Here is a 27,652-nt window from a genome sequence, read left to right as displayed (position 1 = left end):
ACGCCACTAGGCAATGAATTTAATTTAGTTATTACATTAGATCGTATGAAAATAAATTTGATGTACAATAGTTGTATATTACTTCTGCCGAAATTTTAGAATGCTCTGCGGTTTTAGAATAAAGGAAATTCAAAACCACACATTCGAAAAAGCATCCAAATTTTTATGTAACAGAATGATATTTTTAAATAAATACCTTCATTTTACAAATCTGCGAACAAACCGGGAAATTACAATAAAGATTACAGAGGTCTTTAGTTAATTAAATATTTCTTCTATTCATTTAAAAATGTCTCTTCACAGACTGTCACGTGGTTCAGCGGGTGGCTTTGGTTTCACCGTGGTCTGGACGAGACCTCCAAGAATCGAGAGGGTCGCGGCAGGAGGATCAGCAGAACGAGCCGGTCTCAGAGCAGGGGATTACATCGTATTTGTTGGTAACAAAAATGTTGTGACGGCGTTGGAAGAGGAAGTACGGAATCTAGTTAAGTAAGTACATAACTTCTCTTAACTTTAAGGGAGCTTTCAAAGATTTCTAAATAGAGAAATAAATCAACTTTCTTTTTGCCGATAATATTTTTCAAATAAGCTCGAATTGGTGGCCGCTTGTTGAGTGGAATTTGACTAATACATCTGGGTTTATAATAATATATAAAGTATGATTATTTCCACATTTTTTACTCTAAAAATATAATAAACGTATTTTAAAATTTGTCCGTAGATCAGCCGGCCAAACACTTAATATAGAAACCTTCAGACGGGTTCCACAAAATGGCGTAGGAGTGCGACCACGTCTAGCTCAAGTGAATATACCGTCCGTTGCCGAGTCTACCCCACCTCCCCCCAGGTCTCCAAGAGCTGCCCTAACGTCGCCAGCGGCTGCCAGACCTCCAACTGCTTGCTCATCAACCAGTCAGTCCCTTGATAGACGCAAACTGCATCTTCCACAAGTCACCTTCTCCAAAGAGGTCGGTAATGGCATCATCGTTTAGACGAATTTATTTTAGGAATTGTCTTGGTATCGGCTTTTAAATTAATAATCTACTCTCTACTATATTCGTTGTTCTATTCTCTACTAATATTCCAATTAAGTAATAGTTTCTTTCAAACTACCCGCCAAATTATTTTTCTACGAAAAATACCTTAAATTATATCATTCTATATTTTCTGTGAAATAAACTTAAAATGAATATAAATAATATTAGTTTTAATAAAATAATCATACAAATATTTCGCATATGATGTCATTTTTGCATATGATAAAAATTCTCTAATAAAAGCCGATTCCACAAGATTCCTTTGTTCCTAACTAGTCACTTTTGGTTATATTTTCGGTAAATGAATTTAAAATTTAGCAAAATTTGGTGCTAGAATAGACCTAGTTATTCAAAATTCACCGATAAATCACTTAGACAACTGTTTTTATATATATAAGCAGTTTTATTTTGCGTTCTACCCTCATTATCAAAATAAAGTATTCTATGACGTCTATTGTGAAGTCAAAACTTAAGAATTCCTTTAAAATTAAGAATGTTGAGAGTTGACAGTGACTTAACATAAACACAGAGCACCAGGATTTTATAAGATTTTCTCGGTATTAACTCAAAAACTTAAAAACTTAAATCGGTACTTTAACTCAACCTGAAGGTGCACTACTCTAAATAGTACCGAGTTGAGTAGTAATGACCGTCAGCATGATAGCTAGAAATTCAATCAAGATTTTAAATCATTTTCCTATCCGTACACGAACCTGCAGTGTGGGGAGTCTTCAAAGTGAAAGTTTTTATCTATGACAAGCTTTTACCGAGTTATTTAACTCGTGCTAGACACACCACTATAATATATAATAATAGTTAGTTTACAATACATTCCATTAATTTAACTCGCTTATTATAAGTTTTAACTTGTACAGTTATTTATTTAGATATTAATTAAATATTGCTAACGTTTTAACGTTAACATTAATTTATTAAATGGGGAATCGTTACGTTTAAGAATTTGTTTTTGTTAAAATATATTTTGTTATTTTTCATTCTTAGAACATGTGTGTGTTTTTAAGTGTATTTTTTAATTTTGTATTTCGTTTGGAGAGCACTCGATATTATTTTGTAATAGGAAAATTTTGTTCCTGTTAATTTTATTTCGTTTTTTTTCTAATTTATGTTTCTTATGGTTAAGTGCAAATAAATTTATTGCTTTTATATATTTTGTTTTATTTTTTATTCACTTTTTTATCAGCCTTCACGTAAGATAATAAAAAATAGGGAAGAGATATGGATGTCATGAGAGCTTATTAATTTACTGTAGTCTAAAAGTTGTCTGCTTCGTTTCATCGCCGTGCACAGACACACACACACAGAAAACACAAAATTTCCGGTTCCCAGGGAAGAATACAGGTACGATACGACCTCCAACTGTTTATTAAAACAAGAGCATAACCAAAGGCCGGCAACGCACCCACTGAAATGGCTATCCATTAGCTGCAACGACTGCAGTTTTTGGGTTTGCCCCCCTCAGTACTTTGGACGTTTTTTATTGTTCTAAAATATAACTACAGCTTTAGTAATTTGTTGAGCCGAAAAACTTAATTTAGTGAGTTTAAGGGATGTTCAAATGAAATCTACTTTCTGTGAAACAATGGGCCAAATGACTTTAATTAACTTTTATTAATAATAAGAAAAGGGACACTTAGCACGATATCCGGACAAATGGGGGACTTATAAAGTGACGAAATGGCCCTGCCCAAGCGGTACACGGCTAATCGATAGGCCAGAAGACGCGGTTCATATGATTTCATTCGTGTAGCGGAAGCAAACAGTGGAAGTGTCTGTGTGTTTAGACACTCTCGACGAGATATGTATAAATCATTATACAATGTTATACATTCTAAATTTATTTAAAGAATTAAGAATTTGGAGTAGAGACTCTTGGGCCGTGAGCTTCAAGTGCACAGGCGCTAATTAAAGATTAAAGTTGACGCCTGCAGTATAGTACCGGTAACACCAGGGCTGGTGCTTTCCTCGCTCAACGAATAAGTATCGCAATACAGCGAGGAAATTCTGCCAGCATTAAAGATACTCTGCCATTTTGGGTTGTAGCGCCACTGGATTATTCTAAAAACTATCACTCTGATACTCTTCTTTAATAAAATCCCAGAGGCTCTTTTATCTCTGCCTTTTAATAAATTTAAGAAATGTATTGAAGAAAAGCTGTGTGAAAAGGCTTACTACAAAGTTAAAGATTATCTAGTTGATAAAAGGGCCTGGGACTAATGCTAGACAGGTTACTTCTAATTAATTTGCGATATTTGTTTTAAAATATGTGTTGTTTGATGATTTGCCATTTTAAAAGAGTACCGAGAGTTTTTTATGCCGGCATTTTCTCTTAGCTGTAGGCTAGGCCCTCTGTCTTCTTTGCCGATGCGTCTTCAAATTTAATGACGTGGTATGAGTTATATTTTCCATAATAAAAAAAAATTAACCACAAGTCTTATCCCAAACTATGGGACCATTTGACTCCAAACCCGAATCGACACCTCGCTTATTCAGATTCAGGTCACCAGTCCAGGGTCGATGGAGCAGCTATGCTTGAACATACACAAAACTCGTCATAAAGTCAATCTTAGCTCTTACGGGAGAAACTTAACTGCCTAGAGATTTATGCTTTCATTAGCGTATAAAATAATATTGCATTGTTTTCTTCACACACATTCAACACATTCTTAATTAAATCAACTCCAGAAATATAAGAATGTGAAACCCATACAAACAATACTACAATAACACCACCTTTACCATGGGGTGTACAGAGGAGTTGTTCGGACTAATACCTGCAGCTGTGTTTCATTATCGGACGTCAAGGCAGAATACAAAATACCATCCGTGTTACCTCGACGTCCGTCGTTCCTCAACTAAGCGTTTCTTAAGGCAATTTTACCAAGCTGCCGCCTGTTTTTTGAACCGATTCGACTTAGGGTCTCTGAGAACACAGCGTACCAATTCTTAAAAGGCCGGCAGCGCGCTTGCGAGCCTTCTGGCTGAGTGAATGTCCATGGGCGACGGTATTACTTAACATCAGCCACCTGCTCGTTTGCCTGCTGTTACAAAAAAAACTATATAAATTATTCATAATCTTATCCTTGTAACGACAACTACATCCTACGTCTACGTCTACGCCATACCGTATTCAACGCGGCACCTTTGACGAAGTTATTCCAACCGCTATAGATATATTGAACTTCTCGACCTTTCCCTCTGGAGCCTTCGGGGCATTCAGTGGTTAGACGTGTAGAGGATACTCCCAGTAGGTTGCAAGAACTAGAATAGAAAATACGCACAATGTTAATACTCGGAACAAACGCAGGCTCCAATTTCCCCGTACTAGACCATCTAAAGTAAGTAATTCTTTTTTGGGAAAAGGGATTCTCTTCTTTAATAAAATCCCAGAGGCTCTTTTATCTCTGCCTTTTAATAAGTTTAAGAAATGTATTCAAGAAAAGCTGTGTAAAAAGGATTACTACAAAGTTAACAATTATCTAGTTGATAAAAGGGCCTGGGACTAGTGCTAGACAGGCTACTTCTAATTAATTTGCGATATTTGTTTTAAAATAAGTGTTGTTTGATGATTTGCTATTTTAAAAAAGTACCGAGAGTGAGAGTGGATTTTCTTCAAATAAATAATGATAGAAATATCAAATATTACCAATGTTTGCGTCTGTTAGAGTGAAAAAAAAGGAAACGTCAATCAAAAATAGTATACCAACCCACGTAAGGATGATGATGAATTGTTGATCCCTTTGAATTTTTATCGCGTGGATAAAATTTGTTGAGGCGTTCTGGGGTTCGATTTTCAGGTTTACTAAAATATATTTTTACTTAGATAACAGTACTCCGTAACTTCCAAAAGTGATGGCGACGGCCAAGTACAAGAACGCAATATTAAAGTTCGTTTAGCCGTGGCCTCTTCGAAAGCTAAAAAACATTTGAACGCAGTTCTTACAGATTTCCAGCCTTGTGAAATGTGTATATAAATTTATATATATTAAATGTACGGAGTATCCGAGTGTCGTTACAAGGATAAAATTTTAAATAAAATCTAAAAATCTGTATTTGTTGAATTCCTCATTTTTATACCCAGGTCTTACAAAATATTACGAAACTATTGTTATTGTTATTGATTAAAATATTATGTATATTATAGTATTTATATCTGATTTATTTATTTTTAAGATACAAGGGTTGACGTGTAAGTATATAGTGCAGTATATATTATCAATCTGCTATTTTTAATTAATAACTAAATATATGGGAGGGTGAGATGTAAAACCCTAACAACCCTACGGATACCTAACACATAAATAATGAACAGGTATATAAATAAGTACGGGATGTCTGCGCCAAGAGACCTAAGGTAACAAGCCCTACCAGCAGGCTCTAAGTCTTCGCCACTTTGAGAGGAAGCGAGAAAGGAATAAGACAGAGCAATATTCAAATATGATTTATTGTTTAAAAACAATATCATAAATACTACTTACACATACATAATAATACATATTAAAATTACTGTTGTGAGCTGTCGGTGTATCGCATCGTCAACTATAAATGTATAAAACGGCCACGGGAACCTTGTCAGCAGTTGATCAATATTCCAATGTGAACAGAAATTTTACGTCATAGACTTTAATGAGCCTGAACTCTTTATGTAATTTTCAATTAATCAAAGTTAATTTTATTTTATTTAATGATATAGGATGCCCTCCTACCTGTTATTTAACAAGATACAAGCAGTACTGCATTCGTCCACTGTCAATTGGACAGATGTTACACATATTTAATGAATTTGGCTACTGTCTACTTTGTAAGGCTACAACAGTCCCGAGTTACTAAGAAGTGTAACACTGAAAATATGACCCTATAGTATACACCTAAAGTCAACATCAATTACAAAAGGAACAGCTTATGCAGCAGGGAGTTTGACAACTTAACTTTTGATATTGACCTGTTCACCTCAAATGTGGTATTGGCAAGGAAAGCATTCACGGTCCTAAGCGCTCCCATACTTATTTATTATGTTGTTTTCGTACCATTTAAAATGCCAAGATTAAAATGATTAAATTTCTATCAATCCACCTAATTATTAAGTACTTTTTGTTCATCAAAAGTAGTGTTGGCCTAGTGGCTTGAGCATGCGACTCTCATCCCTGAGTAGCTGTGCACCAATAGACTTTCTATGTACGCATTTAACATTCGCTCGAACGGTGATCTTGAAAAAACCGGGCTTGCTTTAAACCTAAAAAGTCGACCGCGTGTGTCAGGAACAGGAGGTTGATGATCTACTTGCCTATTAGATTGAAAAATGAGAATGAAACAGATACAGACATCTAAGCCCCAATTATAGCGCCAATGTTTTGTTGTTTGTTTCTATGAAAAAAACAATATTGGCATACAAAGTTTATATTTAGTAAAAAATTTAGTTATAACCTGTCGATCTTCTTAGTAAATAATTTAAAAGAAACTAAACACAGATCCTCATGACAGAATAACTGTTTCTTTACAACACATCCTCGGTCATTGGTACTTACTGTCTAGATAGCAACTTAAATCTTTGACTCACGCCAATAAAACCACCTGGCTGACTTCCAATAATAAGCCAGATATGCTACAGTCCCAAACAAGCCTTGTCCTTCGATAGAATTAGTTACTTTATTCTTGCTAATTTAAATAGACAAGTGATTGAGTCAATTGCACACATAATGAAAATTCCATTAGTGCATCGTTATTCGTAACCACGAACCTATAGATGAGGGTTGCACGCTAAAGGCCTGCTGTGAAGCCACCGTAAAGAGAACAAACTTGTGTTAAGTATTTTATTTTATTCCAGACGCCCAGTCTCACCATAGATGGTCGAAAAAGATCTTTACTCGCCGTGATTGCTCGAGAGCAGCATTACACAACATGTCTACAGTTTGGCTTAGTCAGATTCGTGACACCTCTAGCGGAAAGAGCTGATTTGATTGCTCCAAGCGATCACCAATTGCTGTTTCAAAATATTGAAGAGGTAAGAGGTTGTACCATGGCTGGATTTTTGATAAGGATTCCGCGAAATTCTATGAAAGACTTCAGCACTACGGGAGAAGGCTTTTTCCAAAATATATTTTTTGTGGTATGACATCATTCGGCATTCATCCACTTATTCATTTATTACTGACCCAAACATTCAAAGATCTTCCTACTAGTGTTTTAAAAAATCGCCAAATGTGCTTTTGGAAAAATATATTATTCTATTAATGGTTATTTGGGTGAAATATTATATTATTAACTAATTAATTTGATAACGTTATAATATAGTTTCATCAAAACTCTAGATTGTACCGTAACATATCCTTGCAAATACATTATTATCATAAAATGAAATAATATCCGATACAATTTGCTCTAATCGTTAGTAATATATAAATTTTCCATCATATTTAATTTAATAGATGACTCTGCACGCTTAATTGTCTGTCTTTACCCCACCAATGTCGAAACATAGAGTCGGTCTAACACAAATTAGTTTGACTTGTGCGGTGTTCCCTAATTATGGAAAAAAAAACGTATCATAAACGTGATTGCAAGAACTTGCTCATAGTCATGGACATGTAAAGATACTAAAAAACAATGCACGTTAAATTAAAAGAAAATTTCTGTGGGTTGAGGGTTGAAATTCGCCGTCCATGCGTTGTTGGGTTGTCTCTCTCCCTAAAATATGGCGAGTGGGCCGATGGCTGGCCTTGCGTGATACTCGTAAACGGGTGCTACTTGTGGTGACTGGTCTTATTTGAATTCGTGTATGTGATGTTAGTAATTTCGCCTATGTATTTGCGTGTTGTTCTCACGAGAATGTAAGTGCGTGCTCCTATTTCAGCATGCCTCCTGCTGATAGAGGATCTTTGACAATCTGAGACAAATCCTTTTTTTAAATTTATTTTATTAATATTTATTATTTAAGATGCCATGTGGAACATAGTGTAATGATTGCAGCTCCTTACAGACGTTGTGTAATACAGAAAACACTTGGCGATTAAAAAGAGTGGCGGAGAGTTTATTGCCATTTAGTTTTTCTCTTCCGTTCCCATGATTTGAGAACTAGCAGTAAATGTAAAATTAGAAGCATTGAATGTATAATTCTTTTTTTGACGTTCATAAGTGTACATAGTGTTACCTATATGAATAAATTATTTTTGACTTTGACTTTGAAAACATAATCTAGCCAATTGATGACAAACTATCATTTGTTTCAGATTTTTAGATTATCGGAAGAAATCCTAGAGCAAGTTGTCCAGGACGATGGTGAAATCCAAACATCTACTGTGGTCGCTGTATATTTACAAAAAACGTCTATGTTTCTTAGTCTTTATAAGAAATATTGTTTAGGATTGAAGAGAGCTGACTGTGTGCTGGTGAGTTTATGTCGCGGTTTTTCATCTAATGTGCTTTTAATCTAATTATCATTGCAATTTATCTTATTAATAAATTATTAAATTCTTTGTTGTAATTAATAACTTTTTTCAGTAATATAAAGCATGTTTGAAGTTAAATTATAAAATGTTTCTGAATCTTTTTCATTAATATTTTTCCATTTGGAGCCAAATATACGGTTTCGTTTACAATGACAAATGGGGTAGAAATATTTCTGCGTTTATTTTATTCATATGTTTTCATTAGTATTCAAGAGAACCGAAACAACACACGCTTTACCAAGCTATGGTGGCTTAGATATTTATTTTTTCAGGTGAAAAAATCAAAAGACCCAAGCGGCGCTTTCTCAAGATTTTGTACCAGTCCGCCCATACCCAGAAGACGACCGGATATTACGTCATTAGTGCATAAACCATTAGAACAGTTCCGAGAACTATTACGGCTTATGCGATCAGCCGCTGTTGCCAACGGCACAGGACCATATGACCAGCTGGAGAAGCAGCAGCTTCAAGTTATCGTTGAACAGTTACAGGTAATTGGTTTATTTATCTAGTACAGTCCACTCTCGATAATTTGAAAGTCAAGGGGCAAGAAATAAATTACCAAGAATTCATTATAACAAGCGTTTAATTAACCACAAGGGGAAGGGGGAACTTAAGTAAATAAGTTTGATCAATATTCGTGTTTTATTATTTATATATGAACATATAATTAAATAAATACCATGTGCGATCAAATCATGTTCAAATTAAAAAGAGTAGGGTGGCCTGGACTTCAATTTTCGCTTGTTGGCGACCAAGATTTCCTTTCTTCAACTTTAAATTAACGACGAGACCAATTATCAAGGGACCGGAAATATTCATATTATCGACAGATTCAAATTAACGAGTGCCAAGTTCAAGGCCATTCTTACACAGGGCATTTATTGTATAAGAATGTTATATTGCATTATACTATTTATTTTATACGTAATTGAATGATAATATTTCACACTTGTGTAGACGGGCTATCAAGATGTCACAGCTGGATCTGGTTTGATGGGCTTAGCTGGTGATGGAAAACCTCTTCTATCAGTAGCTGATCTTGAAAGTAGACTTGTGTTCACTAGATGTAAGGTAAGTTTAATCCTTAAATATTACAAAAATGCTGGATATTGTTCTGGCGAAGCGGTTTGTTAAAGATTTTCTGGATATGTGAGTGTTGGCGTCGAGTCCTTCACATCAGTGAGCCTCCTTTTCCTGGTATTTAAAACACACTTTTAAAAAGACAGTAGTAATAGAATAGAGATGAACAAAAATAGAAACAATCAAATTACGTTTAAAAGTTTTTAACGTATTTTTTATGTCCCTTTTAGCCCTTTGTACTCAGCACAGGAGGTAGGCAGTGGATATTTGGCGGTGAACTCTCTAGGGTAGAGGGCAGAACTGTAAGGCCTTATTGGGCCTTGCTCTTCAGCGATCTACTCCTGTTTGCCACCGTCTCAAGAGATCGGGTACTGTTCGTAACTGAAGAACCAGTGGCGTTGGCTACTGTGTCAGAAACTCAGTTCAATGTTAGGAAAAAAGGTATATCAATTTGAAAATAAAATTATTTATATCAATTAACAGTAACCGGGGATTGGGAACTTGTTGACGCTGGACAGTGCGAGTCAAATGCACAGCGAAAATGGTATGTTTCCGGTAACTGTGATAATTGTCCGGAACATACACTTATAATTGTTATATCACTTCAACAAGTTTAAAACGGTTTGAATTTAAAAAAAACACTTTTTACAAAATGTAGCCCGATAGCAGAGTGCTAATACTGCTGCCCGCATCTCCTATATATTTTGAATACCATTATACGCCTGTAAAGACACTTTAAACATTGAAAAGGTATTTTTATATGAATAATATGGTTAAACGGGGTATTGGTAATTCGACGTACTTAGTACACCTCCAATATATATAATAAATGAGAAGAAAATAATAGCTATAAAATTTATACATTTTTAAAATAAAATTAGCATTGCATTTTTGACTTATTCAGAATTCACTTTTCCATAATGCTATGGTAGCTAATGGTTAAAATTGTTTTCAAAAATGCACTTTGGATTTGGAACTTTAACAAATTAACTTATTTCTAGCCACGGAATTCCGTCTCTCACTGGGTCGTGCGGGTGGTGAGAGCCCGTTGGTGTCATGTTCGCCACGGACTCCCAGCAGGTCAAGGCCTATTGTGCTTCGAGCACCTTCTATTGACCTAAAGGCTGTGTGGCAGAGTTTATTGCAGAGACAAATGTGAGTTATATGATAGCTTGAAGAAATTTACGTGATAAACTAGCAATATTTTGTATGGTTCTCTTTAAAGAAAAAAATAAATGTTCGAAGAATTTTATTTACGTAACCTTTGAAATTTAATGATTGAAACATATCATATTAGACACCAAGGAGATTATTCCGGTAGGTTATTATTATAAAAAAATATCAGAGTCACATGCTATAAACACAAAATGTATTTTATAATATTTATAATACCGCAATAATAAACATCATTTTATTACAAGAGAATTCAAACCAAAACCTTTTCTTCCAGTTCCCGCGCTCACACGATGTCTGGTACGCCTTTGGGTTCGCCTCTCGACTCTCCGGATCCTCAGCTTACCTTCAGTCTCGCGACGCTGGACTCCCAGCAACGTCAGGTATCGGCGACAAGCATACAAAGGCATTCCAGCCTAGCTCTCCTTCCGGCTAGCTCCTATCGATCGCACCTTAATATGCTGGTGGAGGAAAAGTCTGAAAAAGAAGTAAAAGTTAGCTTTGATATTAGCCCTTCTGATTCCCCTCAGCCCAGACCTGTAAGAGGACCTCTCAGTACTGTTTGGAAAACAGCTCCCACGCCAGAGACTCCGTCTGCCAATCTCTCCCCAGCAGACTCTCAAACTTTTTCATCGCATTTTGTCTCATCCTCTAGTATCGAGAGAAATGATGAGGCCCCATCTCCGAGTGCATTATTGACACCAGATGGGGCTGAAGACTATTCAGAGCACTCTATTTGCCCTTGGGAATCTTTTGAAGCCGATCTGGCGTTTGCCGATTTAGATATTGATCCTTCTTATAAACACGATGTTGAGGAAAGGATATTTTTGCCAGATGATCCCCTCTTACCTCGTGTTGCTTTACCAGAACGGCCTACACCCCCTGCATATTTAGAACTTTGATACGCAGAGTCAGATCCGGAGTTGGTAGATTTCCCCCGGAATCATGGTAACAAGCTAGCTTAGTCCTATTTTAAATATGGCTTACGTCCGCAATAACAGTTTAGCTACTAGAGTCTGGGTACCTATAGGGCAATCAACTTGCCGCAGTAACCAGTCCCAAAATTCGTCAAAATGTTGCCATTTAAAAAATAGCAACCCTTTTTTCGTGTATAATATATAATAATATTTCTAAGTAATGACACATTTGCTAACCAATAGATAAACCTATCTATGACTCTGGTAGCTGTTTCCTTTTGTGTGTCGCCTTAATGATCTTGGAAGTAATCACCTAGTATTGGACACCTATACATTGTTATTATTACCCAAATATTTGTGATGGGGTAACACATTTGTTGGATTGTTAATAATTGCTTATATTAAGGTTGTGGTAATAAATTTTGAGAGACATATTTTCGAATATTACCAGTATTTTCTCAGAAGTGTTTTAAAGGTATTGTTTTTAGATTAAGTCCCCAAACGAATCAGAGCTACAAGAAATGTAAAGAACTGAACTTTCCCAATTTAAATGTTAGCTTACTGCTATTTACTGTTTACAGTATTAAACTGAGTGTCAAATGTGTAATTATAGGGTACCAAACTGTAGGTAATATACGATTCTTTATAGTTTTGTAACGTTGTCGCTTTTTGAGTCTTCCGTCCTTTTCTTATGGCATTTCACTTTTGAGTAGAAGCTGATAATCCATCCTGGCAATGTCCTAACAATTTTGTAAATTTTTTAATGATTAGCTTTTCTTTAGATTCTTAATATTAGAGAATTGTGGGCCTATTTTATCTACCTCAACATATAAGTAATAACTATTCAGTAAATTATGTACTCAATTCGACAGCTTAGGAATTGACATGGGCGCTAAAATAGGTCCCGAACCTTGCAATTTGTACAGGTCATGTGGATATTTGGCGATTAGTTTTGCGATATCCGTTTTTACATTTGATTTACTTTTGTTTTATGCCATCTTCATCATCGTGATACAAAGAAAAATGGTAGTTGATCAGAGCTTACACTTTAAAATTTCCTTATTCAAAATTTTACAATCGCAATCGTAAAATGTTCACATAACCTACCGCGGTTTTGTATATGACCTAACTTTTCTACACGGGATTTGTAATTAGTATCAGTAATTTTTGACCTTTTGGCTGTGTGTAAATTTAATAGTCTCTTAGTATTTGTGGAAAGAATTTATAATTTTGAGAAAACATTTTAATTGTTTCGGGTTTTTGTGAACTAATTGGATGTTTGTGTTTAGATCATATTTTAAAATCGGTGAATAAAGTGAATTTGTCAGTGGTGTTTTTTATTTTATTTCAACGTCCCCTCAGTTTCTTTGTGATCTACCATTTTTCTTTGTCACGCTATTATCTCATTTTATAAATATCAAAAAACATAAGCTAAGGTAAGTAGTTTTAATATATTAAAATAGGTTCAAATTAATTCGAAGATTTTTTTAATTCTCGGATTGATAAACTTTTAGGTTAGTCTTAATACTAATCAACCAAATCTATCATTTTTTTTGTGACTGCCATATCATCAATGTTCTTTTCATAGGTAAGGCGAAGTTCCGCTGAAACTCAAACAGGTGGTAGTGCCCTAGAGGGGCGTAGTTCAAGAAGCAGGGGATCCACACTTCATCTTCAGAGGTGGATGACTCAGCTTCCAGAAGCTGAAGAATTGGATCCACCAGAACCGGATATGGAAGTAAGTGTAATCTGTTATTACCTAATGTACCTAATAAATCTACCACCTACATATTAATAACTCATGTTAAATTGTCGTTAGGATGTGACAAATACATATAATATTATGAGTTCTTTAGTTAAAACGTTGCTAGACCAGACCAATCTTTATGAACAATTCACTAAATATAACGTATGAATTAAAAAAAACATAAACGACTTTATTATAAAACATGAATTAAAATAAGTGACGTGCTTCTTTCATAAAACAATAATTTTAACCGTGGTAACAAATAGTCCTAGATTTAGACAACATCAGTACACATTGCATAATAATGCTAAAAATGCATTAAAGACATTGACAAGCCACCTGTTTATCAGATGTGGAGTATAGAGGAACTGAGAAAGCGATCGAAGGAGCTTAATTTATTGGACGTAGCTGAATTGGTAGAACATCATGAAAAAAAGGAAACAAAAGAAGTTAAAGAAATGCCACCCGTTGAAAAGAAGGAAAATGAGCATAGTCCATCCAAAAGCAGTAATTCTGGAAGCCAGGTAAACATTGTCACTTCTCACCTTTGTGATAATTCTAAACAAGTCCTTAATTATGGTTTTCTTTCAGATTACTGTAAGAACCAGCCCTGTAGTAGTAGACACATTACCAGTATGTAGACAGTGCCACAAAAAATGTTTGTCCAAACCAAACAGTCCATTATTGTCACAAACAGAAATATTGCCTTTAAAGCCAAAACCGGAAGCATCACCTCAAAACTCGATATCTAACAAAAGCTCACAAAGTCCATGCAGTGCTAGCTGTGAAAAGCGGAAATCCCATTTTCATTGTCACTTAGAACGCAAAGGTGCTATTAGGATAAAAGCTGAAGATGGCCCAAAGGCAGCAGCAAAAGTTATAGATTCTATTGAACAAAGTCAAAAGATGCTGAAATCCAAATCATACGATCTAAAAACTGATTCACTTAATATGACCCGAAGTATATCAGACGGTAATACTAAAAATAAGTTGGAGTTAAGGAAAGATCATTCTATACGTTCCCTTAGTCCCACTTCAAGTAGCAGGAACAGCCCACTATCCACGAGCCATACTACATGCAGCTCTATGGTGTTCAATTCTAGTTCAAATGATTTAAGGACTTCGAATTCAAACATAACAAATCCAGTACAGTGCGTAATTGCTCAAGAGAAATACATTAATGAAGTCAAATGTGTTGAAAGTATAACTTTACCAAAATCAAAACATTCATCACCTGCCTCTCATAAAAAAGATGAAATCACAAGACAAAAGGCTGAAACTGTGCTGAATAAAGTGTTAGGTATAAATATAGTTACTAGAAGAGAAAACGTTGGCACGCGTTTGAAAACATCATCTGTTTTCTTAGATGATGACTCAACTTTTGAAGACGATAATGATTTTAAACTTGAAAGAGGATTAAGAAGGTCACCTCGAATGGGTATCGCAGCAATGACCAGAATGAATGGTGATATTACGAAGAAATCCGAAGAAACTGAGGATCACAATGCTAACGTGAGCGATGTACTATCGGACGAAGATACTGAGCTTGGACCTTTAATGCTAATGGGTTTATCAGCCATCAATCCAGCTGCGCACTTAATGAGAGTTGAACCCTTTAAGCATTCTATCACAAACATTAGTAACGCCAATTCGAGGCCTAGCAGCATAGGTTCTGTTAAATCAGAGTCACCGATACCCAATATCGCAGTAGTACCGCCAACGCCTGATTATAATACTAATAAGACTGTACGTTTTTATATTGTAACTGAAGATATTACACTTTAATAAACAAGCGTTTATACATTTTCACGTTTTCCAGGATGAGCTTATAGATGATTCCCCCGATTCTCCCGATGTTCCAGATGACCTCCCTTATATATCGTTGAAAAGGTATTTATTTTTATCATAGACAGAAAATGGATTGAGGATCGTCATGGCAGTCTCCAGATAGAAAAACTGTACGAATCCCATTTTTGTAGACTATCCAATGTTAAGGAAATAGTTTGTTTCACATTTTGTATAATTTAATTTTAAAATTCTATGTACAGCAGATTTTGAGAAAAATTAGTCTTCTAAGGCTAAGTAATTCACCATTATACGGGGTTCCGATATGATGCGTCTATACGTATACGTTATAGCTTTGACTGCAGACAAAAAATGTGTCAAAGATTAGATTTGTCTCAATTGTAGATACGGCACTATGTCAAGTTTGGAACGATTACCCTCTGACGAGACTGATGATGGAAATGTAAGACTGACCGCAGAAGAACCCGACACGGCTAAGCCGTATAATACAGGTATAGAAATATATCTTCAACAGAATCTACATAAATAGAAATTTATGATTCAATGCACCTATATTTTTTCATTAAAACCGATATTACTTTGCGATTTGGTCAATAAAATATAAGTTTATTTTACTAGTTTATAAGGTCTTCCTTCCTAATAAAAACGTTGCCTTTTTATTTCTTAAAACCATATTAGTTAATGACACATTGACAAAATCATTCCTTTTCACTTGTTTTTTGTTAAAACATGAAATTATTAGAAGTATACTACTTCTTAATAACTGGTTACAGTGGCGAGTTCTGCTGGAGGTATTATGGGTTGGACCGCGCGTGCCGGCTCCTTCGTTGTTGAGAAAATGAGTATTTTTAGTCATACTGAAAATGTACCGAACACATCAATAGCCCACAAACAGCCGTCGTTTTTAGAGAGGTTAGTTGATGGCATTAATATTTAATAAAAATATCGACGTGTGTATGAGTTAATGTTTAATAATAATATTTTTTAATTAATAGGAGGATTGAAGACGAGGCGCTAAGATGAGTACGTGGTTAAAAAGTGGCTTGGAATTTTTAGAATTATATAGTTATCGTAGAAGTTTTATGATAGATCAGTTTGAAGAAACTAGCGAATTTTATATTTCATAATATTCTTCGCTAACAAAACACTTTTTAATATATTTAGAAAGTTTAATTTTAAGTTATACTATTAGCTATTTATTTACTTAAGAATAGAATTACTGATAGCTTTAGAATTGTTTAGAATTTGAATCAATTTGGGACCAAGAGTTTACTGTGGTGTGCTATATTTAGAAGATTTGATAATTATTATGTAGAAATTTAATGTTTTAATAAATTTTATTGTTAGTTTTTGAATATTTTGACGTTTGCGTTTTAGCTACTTTTTTTCACTAAGAAGGAATAATTTAAGCACCTTCCAATTTATTAATCTAGGTGCCTTGGTGTAAGTGAGTGGAAGTCGACCCTGGGTACAGAAGATGGGACAATGGAGACTGGTGAAGGTAGCGGTGCCAGTGGTGAGGAGGCCTGGGGCACTCCGTCATCTGGAGACTTGTCTGATAACCTACAGGATTCTGATCATGGCACTTTATCGGTAACTATACATTACTTCATACTACCAAAACTTCGATACTGTAAGCTTACGATTATGTAGCTTCAACAGCAATTTATTAAAGTTGGTAAACAACCAGGTTGCAGATAACTACATATATATATTCGTCGAATATTTTTCGTCGGGTTTTTCAGGCCAATAAAAATACTCAAGTACATTTTTTGAACTGTATAAAATCTAAATATAAAGTTATTGGAATTAAACTTCCGTTGCCAAAAATATTGTATCTAATAGACTTTTTGATTACTTATTACTAACTACTTCGGTTAAAGCATAAAGTCAACATTTAGCCTACAGCCCTCCATGAAGTTGATACGTCATGGCTATTAAACTATTTAGTCACCTTCCTAGAAGTAATATCACTACCGTATACCGAATGCTTTCAAGGGGAAGGTGATAATTTTTTTAAGGCAAGGTGTCCTTAATCGCAGAGTTTTAGCCCATAAGTTTAACAACAATAATAGTAAGCACTTGCGTGCATCCTGACAATGTGAGTGTAATGTGTCCATGGGTAGCGGGTTCACTTAACATCTAATACCAGGTGAGCCTCTTGCCCGTTTGCCTTCTATTACATAAAAAAATTGCAATGGTATTGCTTGACATTACTTTCGCTCTTTTGTTGCTCGCTGATAATGTAACTGTACATTAGTGAAGATAATTGTTTAATTCTGCTTAGTAGTTTTTATTAGAAACAAAAATCCAATCTCTCCTGTTTTTATATTAGCTAATACATAACTATATAAAAATTAAATTGTTGTAGCGATAAAAAATTCGCTAACAATAATATTGAGCCCTTCAAAGTTGAATAGATACTAATTGTTTCAGTCTCCAACAAAGTCTTCATCTTCATACGCTGGTGACGATGATACAGAGCTAATGATGGATGAGCTTCTAATGGCACCAACCATAACTGGCCCTACTACTTTAAGGCCACTCTTGCCAAGGTGAGTAAAAAAACAAATGCAAAATTAAATAATATTTCTTAATTGTATTCATTGGTTCGATATTAATTACATAATTTTTATAAGTAGGAAGATCTTATTAGACTAGTTGGAGTTATGGTTTAATTGTTATATAACTTTATAACATTTTCACGAGAAATATGTGTATACTTCGTTGAAACTATTAACAGTATGTTTATTGTATTGATAGCTGATACCATTACACCCACGCCTTCGTTCATCCTGAATCTAAATCCATTTTATTTATCGATTTGTGTGAATACCCATACTTACAAGCGTTAATAACTAACGTTAACTAACCGTTTATCTACTATTCTTAAACCATTTCAGCTAATATCCTATGCTCCATAAGTATCTGTCTGATTAAAATCGTAAGCGATTTCGATCATTTACAAAATTACAGGTTGAATTGAAAACTTTTTTTTGTTTTAATTCTGGTTTAATAATTGAATTTCAAAAGAAATATATACATATTTACGCTCGCGCTCGTACAGTGAAGAAAGACTTCGTGAAGAAGCCAGAATGGTTAAGACACAAAAAGTCGACGGTGTGTGTAAGGCACAGAAGATTGATCACCTACTTGCCTATTAGAAACGAAACAGATGGAGAGATCTGAGGCACTGACCTAAAAGGTTCTAGCGCCATTTGTATATATGTATAGTGTCAATAACTAGCCGTGTATATATAAAAATATATTTTACTTACCAACTATAAATAATATTACTCATTATGGTACACAGTTATAAAAATCTATGAATTTTTTATTATCTTCTTCACAGAGACGTTTTCAGAAGACGTCTTGAACCGTTATTAGAAGAGGAGTTTTCAGATAGCGGTAGCGAAGATAACAAACCCACCCCCACAAATTCCGATGACCAGGTGAATATAATTGAAATTTGATTCAGAACTTGTAGTCATATGGTGTAAGAAAAACCCTGTAACCACATTAAAATACTCAAATCAAGACGTGGCCTGTATTTGCACGGTTGGACTATCATTATCTTAAATAAATATATCCTATGTTACATGGGGTAATGTCAAACTGGTCCAGTAGTTTCACAGTTTATTTGTTACGGACATAGGAAAATACCTCTATACCACTAATATATGAATATAAAAATACGTTACTTACGTACGGTAATGGACCTTGGGACCAAGCCCAGCCGGATTGGCCCTATCTTTAATAATTATAAAAATAATTTAAAATTAATAAAAAGAATATTGAAACAAATTTGAAAAGTCTGCTGTAGTCCCTGTGCCAAAACTGTGTAACGCTGGCAGCATTTCCTCGCTGTATTGCGATATTATTCGTTGGGCGGGGAAAAGACCAGCACTGGGTTCACCGGTAATTATCGCCTACGACCTTGAACCCCAAGGCCTAAAAGAAGTAATTGTATTAATACGACACTGAAGGTCATTTGGGAGGCACATTTTAGCCCCTTTTTTAGCCATCTTTCTAAGCCAGAGAGTCGTGTTGACACTCGCATAATTATCGAGTTTCAATACGATAATTATATAGCCGTTTTCAGCAAACGTTGCTTAAGCAAAGCTTAATTCCCTGGGCCCGAAAGCATGTCTGCATACGGGGTTTTTGTTACGTGTTTTGTTGAGTAATGAAAGTATATATGTACTATGTTTACCGTACAGACGTCTTATAGTACAAATTTGATATTACAATTGTTGTTTTGCTCCTAAATATATTGTCAACTGATATACCCAATTCTAATGTAAATTATAATTTATATATGTTAAATTTATGTATATCAATTGATGATTTGTTGTAGAGAAATTCAAATTAGTGTCATAAAATACTTATATGACTCATAAACGGTTACTTCCTACAAACAACACAACACTACCGATGTCTGGGTCAAATAAGTATGTGGTATTAAAGTCCCGAAGCGTAGATAACTCAAAGCATGTGAATGGATTGTTGCATGATACGAAATAAAATTTTATGTACAATTTTAGGTCCATCATGGGGTCACTTATATGAATATTGAATAAATTCTCGATTATCATTTAATTAAAAGTCTGTGAAATTATTATAAAAACCAGGCGATTCATTGTTCTAAAATATATCTTGGGATTATTGGCATTATGTATAGAGTAGATAGGTATAACTCACATTGTGATGGTCCGCTGGTGCGGCGCTTGTCGCAGGGCAGCGAGTTTGGCCCCGTTGCTGACGAATGCTGCGAGCCGCGCCCACCACTCTCTGCTTCCGCGCCGGGTGAGTCACACATCCGCCTCATAAGGCTTCAAAACGACACTAAGACTCTAAAAGCACTTGCACAATCGTCATTGTTTAACACTGGCAACACCAACAATAATTAATCAACTAGAATAATTTATAGTCGAGCTCTATTTCTGGGTTTAAAAATAACTATTTCCCTAACTTAACTAAATTTGTATCCACTAAAGATGTCTTTCATATAATAACGCTCTTCTATTTGGACGAAGGAGCAGGTTGGACGTATGATTTGAATACTTCGATCTTGTAATCTACGGCAGATCCCATATATTGTGCCATTAACATAATTAATAAATCTCATAAGTTTGTGTGGTTCGGATTCATGTTTGAAGAATTACTGTTGAATAATGAGGTGTTTTTGATTATCCTAAGTGCGCCTAGTTATCTCTCTAGATTATTCTTTGTATGTTACGACTTAATAGATAAAATCAATAAACGTTTTGGGCGAGGCATGATATGCATGTTTGTTCCATTAATTGGCCCCCAGCATGGTCCGTTAATTCTATTGTTTTGTGAATGAAACGGGAATAAGAACTGTAGGTTTTGTAAATCAAAGATTTTGACTTTATATTCTTTTAAATTACAATATAAATGCAATCCCAGAATCTCACTATACATAAAATAATTGTTTAACTTTGTAAAATGATTCCAGCGATTAATATTAATCCAAATTAAAACTACAACTATTTGAGGGTTCTTCTTTCCCTACGATTGATTTTTGTTTTTCTAATCATTTCAAAAATCAGAAGTGTCTGGCGATCACAGTTTTTGGACAATATATTTTACACGATCAAATGTTATGAGGAAAAAAACCTACTAAGGGTAACATTGCACTTTAATCGGTGTTTACTAGACTAAAAATCTATATCAATTTTTAATTAATTTCAAGCTGGTAACACTCTTGAATGAACTAAGCTATTTACAGAGGCAGGAGCCGGTGTGTGCGGCGGGGCAGCTGGCGTACCGCGTGGCGGCGCGCGAGACCTGAGTCCCGACCGGACTCCAACCAACGAAGTGCCTTCGATACCCTTACAATCTGGTAATTCTTTTTCTTTAAGTAAAAAAAGTAAAATCTTACCAAGTATCGCAAACATCTTATAATATATCTATTACTAGCTACCCCCGCGAACTTCGTGTCTCCTTAATGTGGTTTTATTTAACCGTGACACGAAAGAATAATTTCACTGTATTATCGTCACTATAATTTGAATTACACTTCGGTCTAAGTAACACGTTGTTGGCTATGCTAACACCAAAAATTAAAAAAAAATAGAAGTAATTGAATTTCACGGTGTTTCGTTTCCTACAAAATAAACTTAATTTATACTTTAGCCTCAATAACACGTGGTAATCATGATATTGAAATATAACACGTTTGTCGGTTTACCATAGCAGTGCCATCTATTGATTACTTACTCAATCCAGTCGAAAAGTATCGACATCTGTAAGAATCTTTTGGAGTTAACAGATAATTGTGACTGTCAATTAATTATAGACAAATAATTTGCAATAAAATAAAATCGCAACTATAATATAAGATCTAAGCTATCCTATCTCTTAAGTTGGACGAGACTGCTCACGGTGTGCCAATTTAATTTAAAATCGGTTATGTAGTTTAGGAGTCCATCGCGGACAAACATCGTGACAGGAGATTTATATATATTAAGATTATTAATAATAAAGTATACATATAAATATAAATAATAAAATAAAAAAATACAAATCAAATGTTTGTTAGTTTTATTATTATACGCTTAGTCTACGTGAGTAATTGTGTTCAGCATAGAACGCTTTTGGGTAAAGGCCTCCTCCTGATTTTTCCATATAGATCTGCTATTAGCTTCCTCCATCCGATTCTCCCCAGAAACCTTAACTAAATCGTCAGCCCATCGCTTTTGTTGTCCTAATTTTGGAATTATAATAATTATTACAATTAAGAAAACACCTTTTAAACGGATTGAAGCTATGTATTATTATTAAAAATTTATAATTAATTACATAATTTTTAATTTTAATTTTTTTTCGACGTTTCGCGTGCTTTACAGCGTGCGTGGGCATACTACATAGGTCATAATACATAGCTTCTATCCGTTTAAAAAGTGTTTTCTTAATGTGTAAAAGCTATGTTAACAAAAGTCAATAGTAATTATTACAATTAATTAATTATTATTATTATTTCATTTGCGAGAACAACAATAATTGATCGCATTACTGTTTTGGTAAATGGCCGTCTCTCTCTCAGTTTTCGATAAAACATTTGAAGAGAATATAAAAATTTTGTAACCCATCAAACAAAAGAAGCGTGTAAATAAATCAAAGCTATCAATGATTTTGCTGAAAATATTATTTTAAGGTCAAGATCAATTTTGTTTTTAACCTCAGTATCTTATATCTGATCTCTCTTCTAACTTGTTTACCGATGACCATCTACATACTTTACTACAAATTTTGAGATGTATTATTTTATAATAAGCTACTTTTACATTACAGTTTCAAAAGACTTTGTGGAGCGAGCGTTTGCTGGCGCCGGACATCGGGACTCGGTCAGTTCAGCCAGTACCCCCTCCACACTCGACCGCACCACAATACACAATCCGACGCCACTGCATCAGCTGTCACCAGGTTAATAAACTACGTCTTACAGTACTACTTCGGCAGCTTCAAATAAAATGTTATATTTATATTGACTGTGTTATGGAAAAACCCCAGAGGAGTTACTTATTTTTACATAAATAATGTCTCAATCAGAAAACCGACTTCTAAATGTTTGCACAATCCAGTTTGTATATGCTGTATTGAATTCATTCATCACCATGTATCGTAGCTTCGGAGGCGGTCCTGTCACCGGCAGTGGACGAGACAGTGGAAGAGCCAAGACCATCGACACCGGAGCGTCTCACGCCACAAGCGGAGATGCGACTAGCCCTGGACCAGGGGAAGGACATGCTGGTCGAGCAAGAGAAATCCTTGGTGAGGGGAAGTTCAATAGAAGAGAATGAGTTTTGATTAGACATAGAAGTTATGACTTCAACTGTTTTATTATTTTCAAATCGCAATAAAACTAGAAAATATTTTACACTATTCTACTAAACTTATAAATTAATTAATGATAATTTAAAGCCGTCAATGTTAGCTTAGGACCCGTGACTGTATTTCTTTGTATGCAGACTTTCGGGTTGGTTCAAGTTTTTAATGAATTTAGTGAATTAAATTTAATATCCGTTAATGTTTCGTACTACAGGATGGCGGGTCCGACCGCTGGTCGTTTCGCGCGGCATGCCAACGGTCCCTGGTGCGTCGCGTAGCGAGCGCGGACGCCGTGACTCTGTGCCGCGCGCCGCCACGCCGCACCGCCCCGCATACTACTTCACACAGTTCTGTATATGCTTGGAAGGGTAAGCACTAAATGAATACAGATAGAACAGTAGATAACACTTTAATATCGGTTCATATAATACAATTATTGTACATCGTTTACTTTGTTGTAAGAAATATGGACACGCTTAATTACTGAGTAGGTATGTAAAACTGAAAGTGGATATAATAAGCTGTATAAAAATATGGTCTGAGCCTCAGATTTCTGCATCTATTTCATCATCAGCCTTCTGTGCCTGACGCACGCCGTCGACTTTTTGGGTCTAAGACAAGCCGGTATCCTCACGATGTTTTCCTTCACCGTTCGAACTAATGTTAAATGCGCACATAGAAAGAAAATCCATTGGGATGAGAGTCGCACGCTGAAGCCACTAGACGAACACTGCTCCATAATAAGCTATGTAGCGTAAATTATTTTACGTTTTCTCCATATAAGTTATCTATTTATATTCAGCTCCAGAAAGCGAAACGAAACTTACGGAGATGGAGCAACTGGCACGAGCGGAAGTTCTGACGATGCGTTCGCGGACGCGATCTCAATGCCAGAACGGGAAGATGTAAGCGTACCTTATTTGTACACTGGTCACAGCGTATCTAGTACAAGCGAATGAACCGATTCGACGTCCCGTTTCATCCCCATCAAGCTAAACGTATCATAGTTTTTTCATTTTCCTTTTGCACAATGCCTACTATAATTTCAAATGATACATTTATTATCATTCTACCAATTCTACCAATGTTGCATTTGAAATATTAATTTGTAATGTTAATCAATAATAAGTTCCAACGCAATCATTGTTTCATTAATCACTAAAAACGTTCGCACGTCACCTATGCTCTCGAGAAGATTACGCATATTAAAAACGTATCACCTATGCATGACGTTTCTCTATCATATTCTTCCTACTAATTAAAAAAAATGAACCTAGAAAAAAGCTGGTAAAAATAACCAATATTAATTATTCAATAATTGTGTACATCTGTGTTACGTGCAGACCTAGTAATAATAAATAACCGTGGCACCACCACCTGGTCATATTGTGCATACTGGGCGTAATAAAGACCGTGGGACACTTAAGCAAAAGTAACTTAAAATTCAAAAGACATGTAATACAACAAATACAGCATCGAGTTGTCACTTTGTAATTAAATTATAAGTTTTATTTAAACCAATATAATACCTATCAACACAACAACTCATCGTGTTTTTAACGTTTATGAATTAAGTAATAAATGTAAATTAAATATTCTAGATTGGGTTTCCTTCGTCGTCGAGCGTCCTCCGATAGCCCCCGCCGTGAGCCATTCATGATAAACTCCAGGCCTTTGTCACCTCGCAGAACTACTGTGAGCAACACCGGATATTACAAGATATGCTTTGTCAATGGCATCTGAGCACCTTCCCTTGCTGGATTTACACTTTTTTTGCTCTTTCACTATCTTTACTCTTAAATGCAGTGTGGAAAATTTGTTAGAAATAATAGCGGAAGCTCTTGGTCGTTTAACAAGTGATGTTTAGTAATAATATTAGGCTATTTGTCTAAATGTTTTCTTCACTGCATTTGTGAAAATTTCTTAAAAGGACATAACGTAGTTCGGTCGAGACACCCATGGTGGTAGTTCGCGGTAGTACCTTCATTTTTATTCATATAGATTAAAAAGAAATACGCCTTTTGACGTCTTTTTACATGGATAAACCTCAGAGTGTCCAGTGACCGTATGCTAAAATATAGTACACATTAACAATATTAAAATACCTCCACAAATATCAGACTTCTCGCTATATTTATGTTCTTTTAAAGTTCTGGAATTTTAGTATAACGCTCTCAATTTCTTACTCTAAGTAGTTTGTTAGTTTTTAATGATTTAGGGACGTAGCTGTAGGTTTTGGAAGGACAATTGAATAATCGGCAAATATGAGAAATTGTTAATCGGCTTTTTAATTGTTAATTGTTAAAATACAGCGTGATTGTTCCGAAAAATACGCTAAAATTGTTGCTATTTAAAAATTGTTATTAATTTGACATACAGTCAATTGTTCTTTAATGTCAAAGTATCTGTATCGCTTTGCTCACTTATAATTTGATGGTTCAAATGAATAACGCCAAGAACGAACGGTCGCCGTTTGGAGATAATTTTCAGGGCATGTACATTTTATAATCATTTTCGTTCTTTCTTTTTGTGTTAATACGTATGCAACGTAGATACATAATACAAGAGATTTATGCTTATATTAGAAGCAAAAGTCTAACCAATTCTGTCATCTCAGTACGAGTAAGTGCCACCAAATCGCGGCCGCCTGTCATTATTTTTTCCTAAACTTCTACTGAAATATGTTTAAGGTAAGTTCAGAGCAAATAGTCAAAGTAAGCAAAGTGGTACCGTATCGACTAGGTTTAAATCCAGCTTAACGAAATCCTAATTAAACCGTCTCGTTTTAATCTGTCCATTTATTGGAGTTCGAAATACATTTTTAATCAAATCATTTGCTTTTCATTTAGCTTGGCAATCCTTTCCTGGTCTATCACTTCTTGCTAGTCATCCGCTCAATGGGTAGAAAAATGTTGAAGTATATTCGTTTAGGAGCGTTTTATCCATTTAGCGAGTGACTATGATCGGAGATCTATTGGCTGTGAGATTATTTCAATTCTGCATTGATGTTTCATACTGGGATACATAAGCCGTTTTCACCACGATGGGAGTTAGAAATCACTCAACATGAATGCATTTCTAGTGCATGAACACAGTAATATAACTAAATTAGGGGCAAAGATATAAAAGGCCGGCAACACACTTGCAAGCCTTCTGGCAATGTGAGTGTCCACTAGCGGCGGTATCAAGTAACATCAGGTGAGCCTCCTGCCCGTTTGCCCCCTATTACATAAAAAACAAACTAGTCGTAACTGCTACAAGTCTTAAACCACTACTACAGGTGAAGTTATTATCATGAAGGCCTAGTCGAAGAACCGAACGCCTAAGTAACTCAGGGTAAAAAAATGTTTTTGGACCTATGGGAGTCATACTCAGCGGTAGTTGTCGATTCCAAATCTTACCTTAAAGTGCTCAGAGATTTCTTGAATTTCGTTCTAAAGCGAGGCAAAGCCATAGTGGCTTTAAATGTTAAAGTTTTAAAACTATCAATACTAAAAGTACATGCGCGAACTTTCCTAAAGCAACGTGTTCAAGTTACGTGCCGAGATCACTCTATTTTCTAATCTCTCCTATTTACTTCGGTATTGCAAGACTGATTATTCTAATGTGCCAATGAAGAATCTACATCTACAGTACTTAGAATTTCTCTTTGCAGATTTTATCTTTATCATTTCAGGAAAAGCATTTGGAGAAAAGATTTTGGAAACAGGTTACCAGAAGAAGACAATCATGTGGTTCCATCAGCCAAATATAAAGTGACAGATAAAAGTGTTTACGAATGTAGAACGTAGATAGAAAAGTGTTACCATTATTTCATGTATTGATGGACCTTTATAAGGCTGGTGCCTTGACATGAAAGGATACTTTTGGAGTTAGTAATGATAGAAGGCTGTTCTTTACTCGTATTTAAATATTTATTGCCGAAGTCTTCTGAAAGCAAGCATAGACCTCATATACTCAAGAACTCCTAAGGACGCTTTGGAAGTTGGAGCGCGCGCAATAGAACTGGTGTTAATAAAGTTAGGACCATAAGCAGCCCGTGCGTATTGCATGGAAAATTTAAGACAATAAGTCTAAATAAATCAATTTTCCGAAGAAAAGATAAAAGAAAGACGAAAGAAGACGTCAACCATAGACTATGTAAGGATATTTGAAATTGTGCGCCAAATTTCACCAGAAAGCCAAAATTGAAGCCTGTCGGTTTCTTCATATCGTAGGTAGTGACCAAATGGTTCATAGATAGGTGTCACAAAGTTAGGCCTATGGGTCTTTAGACCTAGATGTAAATAGTACAGACTAGAACTAGGCTTAATATTTCTAAAATGGCTGCTAGTCCGCTAATGGACAATGTGAAACTCGTTTTAATGCTGTTAACTATTGTTAATCTTCATTCATCGTAGATCTATTTAATACATGTTTCAAATAGTATATTGAACAAATTTTGCGCTTTACATATTATATACATTTAGTATTCGCATAGGCGCCGACAGCGAGGTGCAATTTTTAATAAAAGCTGAGAAATTCACAAGAGCACGGACTCCCCTGACATATAGATATGATAGCTTCGATCCC

At 35.2% G+C, this 27,652-nt stretch overlaps 1 protein-coding gene across 1 annotated transcript in view; it reads left to right on the top strand.

Moving 5' to 3' along the window:
• The window catches only part of LOC123720656, a 53,268-nt gene extending 26,154 nt beyond the window's left edge, over positions 1–27,114 (top strand). The window contains exons 7-32 of the mRNA XM_045677361.1: positions 304–489; positions 722–968; positions 6,880–7,056; positions 8,282–8,440; positions 8,773–8,991; positions 9,461–9,574; positions 9,814–10,024; positions 10,585–10,738; positions 11,034–11,139; positions 13,262–13,411; positions 13,771–13,944; positions 14,012–15,166; positions 15,240–15,310; positions 15,611–15,717; positions 16,000–16,138; positions 16,660–16,819; positions 17,663–17,781; positions 18,579–18,678; positions 19,963–20,032; positions 20,979–21,092; positions 22,544–22,675; positions 22,878–23,023; positions 23,295–23,448; positions 23,883–23,985; positions 24,682–24,775; positions 26,757–27,114. Of these exons, the coding sequence (XP_045533317.1) occupies positions 304–489; positions 722–968; positions 6,880–7,056; positions 8,282–8,440; positions 8,773–8,991; positions 9,461–9,574; positions 9,814–10,024; positions 10,585–10,738; positions 11,034–11,139; positions 13,262–13,411; positions 13,771–13,944; positions 14,012–15,166; positions 15,240–15,310; positions 15,611–15,717; positions 16,000–16,138; positions 16,660–16,819; positions 17,663–17,781; positions 18,579–18,678; positions 19,963–20,032; positions 20,979–21,092; positions 22,544–22,675; positions 22,878–23,023; positions 23,295–23,448; positions 23,883–23,985; positions 24,682–24,775; positions 26,757–26,834 (4,639 nt within the window). The 3' untranslated portion in view covers positions 26,835–27,114. The remainder of the gene's footprint in view (positions 1–303; positions 490–721; positions 969–6,879; positions 7,057–8,281; positions 8,441–8,772; positions 8,992–9,460; positions 9,575–9,813; positions 10,025–10,584; positions 10,739–11,033; positions 11,140–13,261; positions 13,412–13,770; positions 13,945–14,011; positions 15,167–15,239; positions 15,311–15,610; positions 15,718–15,999; positions 16,139–16,659; positions 16,820–17,662; positions 17,782–18,578; positions 18,679–19,962; positions 20,033–20,978; positions 21,093–22,543; positions 22,676–22,877; positions 23,024–23,294; positions 23,449–23,882; positions 23,986–24,681; positions 24,776–26,756) is intronic.
• Positions 27,115–27,652: the final 538 nt, after the last annotated feature.

Source organism: Pieris brassicae, chromosome 1, assembly GCF_905147105.1.
Source record: "Pieris brassicae chromosome 1, ilPieBrab1.1, whole genome shotgun sequence".
Lineage (NCBI taxonomy): Eukaryota > Metazoa > Arthropoda > Insecta > Lepidoptera > Pieridae > Pieris > Pieris brassicae.
This window is presented reverse-complemented; position numbering and strand designations above follow the sequence as displayed.